Source organism: Neopelma chrysocephalum, unplaced genomic scaffold (genome assembly GCF_003984885.1).
Source record: "Neopelma chrysocephalum unplaced genomic scaffold, ASM398488v2 Primary Assembly neopelma1_80b, whole genome shotgun sequence".
Taxonomy (NCBI): Eukaryota; Metazoa; Chordata; class Aves; order Passeriformes; family Pipridae; genus Neopelma; species Neopelma chrysocephalum.
Genome location: NW_020897742.1, coordinates 2,292,199 through 2,302,623, shown reverse-complemented (window position 1 = coordinate 2,302,623; position 10,425 = coordinate 2,292,199). Strand labels below are relative to the sequence as shown.

Genomic DNA, 10,425 nt, shown 5'->3' with positions numbered 1-10,425 from the left:
GTGGGCTATCGAACCATTAGCCAAATAAATCTAAAGGTAATAAAACTCACAGGAAGATAAATGGCTCTCTTTTTCTTGTTCTTTCCAGTCAATTCAGGCTAATTTAAGCCTTTCACAGAATGGTGATAATGAAGGATTTGTTCTCAGCAGCGTTATGGCAGGTGATTTGCATTTGAAAGTTTGACACATTTATAGGCCTTTGATCTTTTCCCCCCAGTGCTTGTGCCCCTGGTCAGACACCTATATGCACGTTTTACCAGGTGGAAAACAGCTCTGAGGGTCACTGAAGATGTACACTAGAAAAAACAATTATACACTTTGTGTCCATAAAATATTCTATTGCTGATTTTGAGTGGCCTTTATAAAACACTAGGAAAAAAATACATTGAAATGTCTTTTATTAGAGTTTCTATCAAAATAGAGAAAGTCCTCATGGAAGATTTTAAAGAATGCAGTCTGATGGAAAGCCCACTAGCTGTAAAGATTGTCTCTTCTGTAGGTTTAAATTTATTATTGAAAGGAACTTCTTACTATAGGACACTTCAAGAATTTTGACACCAAGTAAACTCGAGAAAAGACTGGCAGCTCTGGAGCCATTTATGAAATATTATTTAAATTTTTGCTTTGTTAAAAAACAAAGAAAAAATTAACTCCCTGGGCAGGAGAGCTCTCTTTAGGCTGGAATAGGAAGCCTTGAAAAAAAAAATCAGCGTTACTCACACTATGAACATATGCAAGCAAAATCAAACACACAACCCTACGATATATGAAATATGTTCTTAATGTTTACTATTTGACCCCAAAATAAGTAAGGAGTCTTAGGATTCAGTAGGAACAAAGCTTAATATTTGAAACAGGACTATTGTATATCTCATGATTCTCTAAAATTTAATATAATAAGCTGATTTATTTGCTGGATCATAATGACAAATTCCAGGTCTGTAAGCCAGTGCCTCATTTCATTCTCATCTCAGACTTGATTCCTAAGGTAGGCTGGGTTCAAATTAAAAATTCCCTGCGTGAAATTCCTTCCTGTGCCACGAGCAAATAATATTTCTCCAAATTGACCTTTTCCTCTGAGAGAAGAAAAGCCTTGCTAGGTCTTGGAGGAGGACAGCCAGCCTGATATCAGGAAAACCCCAAGGATGGAGGTGTCTGGCCAAATAGCTTCAGGCTTGAGATTTTATTTGGGAGGATGCTGCTCACCCCTCTGGAATACTCAGCCTTTTTAAAGCTGTGTAACAAGTATTGATTAGCCACTGTCTGGAGTACTTTGAAAGTAGCAGGGACTATGTAAATGTTAGCTTACTTTGGATGCACATTAATAGGGAAACCCCAACAGCCCTTTATCCCAACAGCCCTTTTGAGTCCTTTTTTCCCCCACCCCTCCCTTTCCTTTAAAAGATGCTCTTTCAATCTAAGAGTTAACTTCACGTTGAACGTACTTGAAAATTCAGTTCCCGGTACATTTTGTTCTTCAAAGGAGAGCACCATCCATCTGTGTTACTTTGCTTTCAACTCATCACAGAATGTCAGATACCAGATAAGAGCAAGAGACTGATGAATGTGCATCCTAGCCTGACAGGGCAGGTCAATGTCAGGGAAATCAACGTTTTCCTTTTTTTTCCTCTCTATTTTTTTATTTTATTTTTATTTTTTATTTTTACTACAACCCATTTCCAATATTTATTTTAGAAAATCACTTCTCTGGAAGCTCAGCTTCCTTAAAGCAATATCACCTGGAGAATTTACATTTAATTGCTTTCTGTTGCTTCTCTCTTTATATACAGAATTTTGTAATAGGACAGTGTCAGAAGTTTAAGTTGACTGTGGTGGGCATCATAGAGAATATCTCTGCAGAGAGATAAACCCTCCCCTAACACAGTCTATATATAAAGTAGGGAGAGATTTGGGAGGGCAAGAGCAGAAGACAGGGTCTCTCTGTGATGATGCAGGTCAATAGCAGGACTGAGAATAGGATATTTGTGACCCGATTTCCCATCCTGATTGTGACCTGATTGCTCTGCCTCTACAGAGAGTACTTTACTGTTTTCCGTGGTTTGCAGCAAACTGGACCCCAAGAGAGCAGAATTGTAGCCAGAAGCAGCTGCCTTCAAGATTTGCATACCTGCTGTTGTAAGATCTACCTGCTTATTCATGCATGCACCACTTTTACACATCCCAATTACCATTAACTAAGCAGGAACTCGGGCAGGGTGCAAACCAGATGTCTGTATCTCTTCAGAGTGATGGGGTGGCCAGCAGCACACAGTTAAATGGGCTCTCAGAGTGAAGGCAAGCTAATGGTTTTATTAGTAATCCCTTTTCCCCACTAGTTCTACATTTTACCTACTCTTTGTTTGACATAATAGATTTATAAATTTGACTTACTGGCTCCTAGATCAGTTTTTCTGGTAGGAGTGTAGATTTTTGGTCTATCTTGTGTTTCAAAATAGAAATAAAAATAATATAAGAGTATTCTAACCAGCAGTGATCTGAACTAAATAACTTTTTGCAACTTTACATCGAGAACTGAGCCCAATCTGTAACTATATATTGTAACTATAACTACTACAATTATTTGATAAGCTGTGCTTTGAACTTCCTGAAAAGCCTGTTTCAAGCGGATAATTAAATGTTTCCTGCTTCTCACATTAACTTTATCCACGCAACTAAGCAGATAAAGAGAGATGTATGATTTATATGGTCAGGGAATGTTTTCTACTGTCAGTACAAAGAAGCACCAAAAAGAATGAGGGAGAGAGAGAGACATTAAAACAAAAAATAAAGCAGAAAAAAAATAATATTTAGTGATAGATTGGACAAGCTAGAGGTAGAAAAATTGAGAAGACATGGAAAATAAAAGCTGATCACGAAGCAAAGAAAAGGAGCAGGATCTACTGAAGTGGAGAATACAGACCTCTCCACCATGCCCCTGTAACCCAAACACAACTATCCAAAAATCTAATCAAGCAGGAAAAATGTTGGTGTCTTCTATCACCAGCAGGAAACCTCTAATGCATCACTGAAAGGTCAAGGGCTTTTAAGACTCAGAAGTTGTGTCCGTTGCCTCTTTCTTCCACTATGAACTTCTGGAAAGAGCTTGGTTGCTCTTCTTTTTACTCTCCCATCAGGTAGTGGCAGGCAGTGATAATGCCTGCCCTGAGCTCTCTTGTCTCCAGGCTGGGCAGATCCAGCTCCCTGGCCCTTTACCCACACACCACGTTCTCCAGTACCCTGGCCAGCTTGGTGACCGTTCTCTGGACTTGCTCCAGTGTTTCAACCCACCAGGTTTCCCAGATCTTTTGAGAAGCTGCCTCCTGGCTTGTCACCCTGAGCCTGTGCTGCTGCATGGATTATCCCAGCTGGTGCAGGGCTTTACCTTTGCTTTCCTTTGCTTTCATTTTTTCCAGTCCAGGTCCATTAGGATGGCTCTCCAAGACATTAACCACTACCCACATTTCAACACCAACTGAAAACTTCTGTATGTGCAACATTACCTTTAAAAAATGTGAATAATTTTACTCAAATATATTCATGGGAGTGTTATAACATTGAGTTTAATTTGTTAGGCAAAATTCATGGAAAAATTCTGAGCAAATGCAAAAAAAACCCCAAACTTAATATACTATTTGTGTTCATCAATAGCCTGAAGGACAGATTTGATTTTTTTTGTGGAATTGAATGTGATTAAAATTAAGATTTAGCAACTTGCCAAGAAATTCATGATTGCAGTTTAAAATCAATGGTCCTTGCCCAAGGGTTAATCACGTGCTCTGAAAGGTGCTCAAACAGACACACAGCACTTTATTTCAGAATGTGAAATATGTAAGAGCTAAATAAAATTTGTAATCTAACACTTGTGTGTTATCTCTTGCCTGGACTATTGATCCATTTTATAATTACTAAACTGAACTGCCGGCTGTGCCCTGAGCACAACTTCATTTAGCCCTGAGATGAAACATGGTTTCTATTAGCAGCATGCAGCAATTCTGCATATCATTGCTAGGACATGGGAGAGGAAGAAATAAGCAGATACTGATGAGGAGGTTCAGTGGATAAAAAGGAACAGTCTGAGCTGAAATGTAATCACAGCAATTGAAAAATATCTCCCTTCACAAACATCCAGCTGCAGCTCGCAGCTCCACTAGAAACAGGCACAATTGAGCTTTGAATGCAATTTTCCTGGCTATTGGAATTTCTTGTAAGATTTACCTAGTTTTGAAAAAGTCATCATGCTGCAAAATGAATGCATGAAAGCCCACTGTAATAGCAAGAAAGTAAGAGCACAAACCCTTAGGTGCTATCCCAGTTTTTTAAAAGCCCTGTGAAGCCACTGTTATACATGGTAAAAGACAATCATCCCACTGTTCATGGAAAAGTAGAAAAAACACTTTGGGATAAAATACATTGTACTTCATAATTTTTTAAATTTGAATTCATGCTTTTGGGTAGGAATGGAGGCATTCCTCATCTTGAAATATTTGCAACAGGTAAGCCACCACCTCTCCCATGAAAAACTGAAACATAAGCACTACTTTACAACAGACATTTTTTAACACCAAATGCGAAAGCTGATACAATTAAGCCGAAATAAGTGATAATACAGTTCTCCTACTGAAACAGCTTCTATTATTTTAATAATATCTGTTACTTCTCATTTTCTGAGCTAAATGAACCTTATTAGGCTCTCCTTCCTCCCCCAGCTTTGCCCTTTCCTTCTGACTGAAGTAGCCAGCAGACATTAAAGACCAACCACATAGTCGAACCTCCTTTCAACTTCTGTTAACAGGGGTATTAAAAAGACATTCCTAAATATCAGCTGAAAACCACTAGGTAATAAACTCTCTACTTAAAAGGTGGGTAGGTGTAAATTCCACACGTAGAGCTTTTCATCTTGGAAGCCAGTTGCTTGGAGATCAGATGTTTTAAATGAATTACAGAGCTAATGTCACTTGTCAGTCGATGAAGATTGACACTATTTGGAGGATCAAATACTTACATTTGAGGATGTAAAGTAAATAGATAAGTCCTGGTCCCGCCAGGCCGACACCAGAGAGATGCTTGTTCACTATGCAAAGCCCCAGCGAAATCAGTGATACTCACTTGACTGTTTCTTCTTCATTAGCAAGGCTCTAGTTTTGACATTTTGGAGGTGTGCCCTTGAGAACATTAAAGGTTTTAAATGTTTATGGCAGGATTTTCTAACAGCACCAGAACTAGACTATTTCTGGTCTTACCACAAATGAATGACAACATTTTCTCTTGTGCTAGCCACAGGTTTGCAAGGCCAAAGGCGGTAGTAACAGTTCGACATCCAATTTGCACATTATTTTCATGGATTATACTAAGGGATTTGGGCTCCCTCTCATAGGGCTGGATTAAGAATCAATATTTGTTCTCTTATTGCTTTCTTTCTGTCTGGGAATTGTAAGTGGCTATTCATCTGTATTCTTTGGCACATTGACCTCAAAAAAAACTCTGAAAGGATGGATTTGTTGACAAGCTTGCTTATCTAGAAGTCTTATTTATTTCAGTTGAGGTTGGATCCAGATTAAACTTTCTTCCACAAGCAGGAAAAAAGCTATGAAGTTTAAAAATTCCAAAAAAAAATACATCTATCCAAATAGAGGGAAAGTTTTAAAAAGGAAAGAAGCATCGTCTGGTGGCTAATGTGACTCTGGATAACAAATGTGGTGGATCCTTTCCTTCCTTTATTGCCAGCTTGGGTGTAAACAGAGGTGTTCAGCACTATTTTTCAGAAGTGTTGAACACCTGCTGTGTCTGCTGAAGTTGGTGAGACCTGCAGCTGCTTGGCCCATGTTTTATATGAGGCAACTGACTCCTCATCCATGCCTCTGCAAAGCAGGATGGTCATAGCCACCTCCACAGCGAGCAGGCAGCACCGCAGACAATCCTTGGGAAATCTCTTGTTAAATAGGAGATTAAGTGACTTTGAAAGTTTTTGGGAGGTACTTTTTTTTTTTCACTGTACAAACTGCAAGATGTAGCATCTAAGTGCTCTACAGGGGTATTAGTAGATCTGCTTCTTGTTGGCAAAACAAGACTAGACTTCTGTCCTAGTTGTAAAGGAGGCTGACTGTAATGGAATTAGTGTTATTTAAACATATTTATCCATGTTTACTCTGTTTCAGACTGCATTCTTCCCAGCTGATATAATTTTTTACTTGTTGTTACAAGTCTATGTCTCCTACCAAACTCACAGGTTGGTGGAAATACATTCTAATATAGAAAAAAAAATTAGATCAGTTGTAAACTACTATACAGAAAAATGCATTTATTTACTGTACATTATCATGACATATTATCTAGAGTACTTATTTTAAATTTTAAACCTGAAGCTCTAAAAATTTTCTGTGTCATGGGTAGTTTAGGTTTTTTTAAATGGAAAAATTTTTGATCTCTCTGTGCATCCATGCTCCTGTAATGGATTCAAAAGTGTGAGCAGGGAACCCTTCATTTTAAAAGAGATGAAGATTGAGATGATAGCCTTTGTACTGCAGAATAGATTCCTGAAATGAAAATCCAGACTATCAGTCAAGCAGAAAATGCCTTATCATTTTTTGTCAGTGCTTATTTCATTGTTGTTAGCCTTATATCTCACTACCGTCCAATGTTCATCATTAATGATGAACAAAAGGGGAATTCCCAAAATTTGCAGGGGGCAGAATAAAATAAAGATTGCAAAACTTTTTTTTTTTTCCATTTACTTTCTAGGAAGGGGCCATATGAAATACTAGACTTCCTTACATGTTTAGTGAGAGCATCAAATTATCATAGGGTGTGGATCATACCATGATCATGGAGACATGTTACATGGCTTCTCAGTTTGGCCAAAACTGAGGCACACATCACTGGGGTTTGTTTAGGGAAGCTGGGAGCCCTGGGTACAAATGGGTGGCTGGTTTTCAAAACAGAACCTCTATCTGCATGTATACCAGCAGAGCAAACAGGGCCACATCCCCTTGGTTGGTTGGCTCTGAAGATGTGTCATGACAAAGCTTGCTATAGTATGGATAAACCCTTTGCTCACCCCTATGCCCTTGGTGGCATCCCTGGGCCCCAGTCAGGCAGTGTTTGGGACATAACTAGGTGGATCCAATCTAAAAGAGAACCAGGGAGCGTGATGGTCATAAAACAGGATGCAAAACTGCAAGGCAATTTTCAATATGAGCATTCTTGCCTATGTAACAGTTTATAAGAGCATAAGCTTATAAGATGCAATGATTTTTCATTCAATCAGAGCAGTTGTCTATATACTCTCACATAATCCTTGGTCACACTGAACATTTACCCATAAGATATAAGAAAAGATACAGTTATTGCTATAATTTGCATTCCTCTTCCCTGCCTAATAGCCCTATATATAAGAATACAGAGATAAAATCAGACTGTGATCACCTGTCATTTACAGCAATGGCATCTTGGACATGCACAAAATCTTTTACCGCCTTGGTGTCTGAGCAACACTTCCTATGATTTACCCGTAAGTTAACTGGTGACGTACATTATTTATAATCAGCAAACAAGTGACTTGAAATTTTTGCTTCTAAATTTGACTGCATTAAGTTACCATTTGTTTGCAAAATCAAAGCTGAGCACGACACTTTATATATGCACTCTATATGTGTATTTTTAATATATTTATATATAACATATACATATAGTGTGTACCTGTATACATGTGTATATATTTATATACATATATACATACATATATTTTTAAGTTCCTTTTTCTTGGCACACCATGACAAAAGTTCCTCCTTTTCCACTTCCCCCTCCTGATTTTTTTTCTATTTGTAGACTTTTAGTTGTGTTTACTTAAAAGAAAAAAAGAAAGACATGAAATAAGAGCAGGGGACCTGTCAAATGGAAAATATATTATAAACACAAATACAGGGAGAAAAAAGGAAAAAGAGTGGGAGAGAGATCTTAACTGGGACTGAACCAACTCCCCTATTTATGCAAAATTAGACCTTGTGTCTAACTTGCGACCTGGTGACCATTGTCTTGGTGATCAATGAAACCCATTCAGTTCATCTAAGTAACAGAATATACCTGTCCTTCATCTTGTGTTAATTTTAATTTTTAGCAGACATTTGTGCTTAGGACTGTTTCAGCTCATTTTCTTAAAGAAGGACCAAAGCAGGGTTCAGAATATGATGGGGTAATCATAAAACACAAAGCAATCCTGTCTGGGGGAGCTGTGCCCTGAATTCCTGTGTGGAGTAGACATCATGATAGCCAAACTATCTCAGCCCAGGTTGAAATGCAAAAATCCTTCATTTTTTGGTTCTTTCTCATTCATCTCAGCATAAAATCAGTGAATGTCCCATAAGCTGCTTCCTAACATTTTGATCTCAAATTCATAAAAATTCACAAAAGCCTTCCTAGCGACTATGGTGAGTATTGGATTTTTTTTTCCTGAGTGATTGTAGTGAGCATTTGACAGAAAGAAATGGCATGTTCCATAAAACCTCAGCATGCTTCAGCTGTGTGCAATTCAGAGAGTGGCTTATGGTGCACACAGAGATCATTACACAGAAGGAGACTCTAAAATAAATCATACTTTTATTTTTCCTCCAGGTTGACACTTTCTCCTTTCCTTTTCCTTATATATTCTATTTTGCTTCCATTATGTGCCACTACAAAGTCATGGCTGGCAGCTGAGCTGCTCAGCAGAGCTGCAGAGCTCAGTTGTTTTGCAGAGTTTTCCTGGCTCTTCTAATGCTTTGCTGTATGATTTGGGAAAAGTTCCTCCTTGCCTCCACTTATGCATTTCCCCACAGTAATAGAGGACATTAATCATCACTGTAAGCTGTTCTGAAGCCTAGAGATGAAAAATGCTCATTATTAATGATATTAATTTATAGGTTATACATTTTCACTTGAACTGTGTAACATATAACCACTGTTGCGTTGAGTCAGGGTTGGAAAAACATTTTTTTGGCAGAAGAACAGATTCCTAGAGGTAGAAAATTTTACTGAGGTAGCTTCTAGTCTTCTCTAACACATGTATAACCTATATATTACTGTGAATTACATTTCTATATAAAACATTTGTCTGGGCCCAAAGTTTATACACTGTATATTTTTTCCCCTAGATCTTCTTTATGAATACATTTTCCCATTTTTTTTAATGGTACTTTGACTTTGTTTACAACTAAGGATTTCCTTTTTGATTTCACAGGTATGTTTTAAAAAAGTAAATAAATCTGCAAACTGCAGGAGAACACATTGCAGTTCTTTCCTCCTTTCTCCTGTTGTAAACCAAAGTGATCCAGTTGCAGTCTCATTAGAAGAGAAATCCACAGAGCTGTAACACACACAAAACCAAACAAACCACCTTTGACTTTCACGATTAAGATGCAGATAATGAGACTACTTCAGCAGCAGTCAGCATGGACCACAAATCCACTGCTGTAGTGCCATCACTTCCAGTTACCCAGAAATCAGGGCTCGATGGCATAAATTTAAGGTTTGTGTTAGTGGTCAATAAATTCTACATCTGTAAATTGTTTTGTAAAATGGTTAATTTTCTTTTTCCTCTTTCACCACTTACCCCCCAGCGCAATGCTCAATGTAGATGCGCAGCCTTAATTGGTTTAGTTGCAAGAAGATAATCTTTTTTTCCCCCTTTCTTGCTGTTGCCTGTTAGCTTAAAGGCTTTTTAGCTGAAGGTTGATAATTATCACTGAGAAGAAACTAGCACATCAGGAGTTCATTTTCCATCTTAGCACTTGTGGCACTCCTTTGAACTCCTCGCGCCAAACCCGTGTTCCCACTCTGTCACTTTCCTCCCTCCATCATAAAAAGGTCTCAGCAGTCGGCGGCTCCAGCCTTTGCTGGCAGGCAGAAGGCATTGCTTCTCCCAAGCGCTCCTCCAGCATGGACAAATTGCAAGAGACGTTGATAAACATGGAAGATGCTTTGGGTTCGGAACACTCCGTCTGCTTATCATCCTGGGACTGGAAAAGCTCCGCTGGCTCTTTCGAGCTGCACCCCATCTCGCCCCCACACAGCTTGTCCCCGACACCCTCCTTCGAATCCTACTCCTCATCCCCTTGCCCGGCAGCAGCGGAGACCCCCTATGGGAGTGGAGGCAGCAGCCTGGTGGGATACAGCCTGGTGGACTTCCCCCCTGCCTACCTACCCAGCCCTGGGCAGGCGCGGCTGCCCAAGGGCACCAAGGTGCGGATGTCTGCCCAGCGCCGGAGGAAGGCCAGCGAGCGGGAGAAGCTGCGCATGAGGACCCTGGCCGACGCGCTCCACACGCTGCGCAACTACCTGCCCCCCATCTACAGCCAGAGGGGACAGCCCCTCACCAAAATACAGACCCTGAAGTACACCATCAAGTACATCAGCGAACTCACGGAGCTCCTCAACAGCGTCAAGCGGGTGTAG

At 39.4% G+C, this 10,425-nt stretch overlaps 1 protein-coding gene across 1 annotated transcript; it reads left to right on the top strand.

Moving 5' to 3' along the window:
• Nucleotides 1-9,909: 9,909 nt before the first annotated feature.
• Nucleotides 9,910-10,425, top strand: MSGN1 (mesogenin 1). Its single transcript, XM_027690387.1, has one exon. The coding sequence runs from the start codon at nt 9,910-9,912 to the stop codon at nt 10,423-10,425; it is 516 nt and encodes a 171-aa protein (XP_027546188.1).

What these genes read in the sequence shown, in the direction of transcription:
- MSGN1 (XM_027690387.1), top strand. Translation starts at nt 9,910, where the DNA reads ATGGACAAATTGCAAGAGACGTTGATAAACATGGAAGATGCTTTGGGT.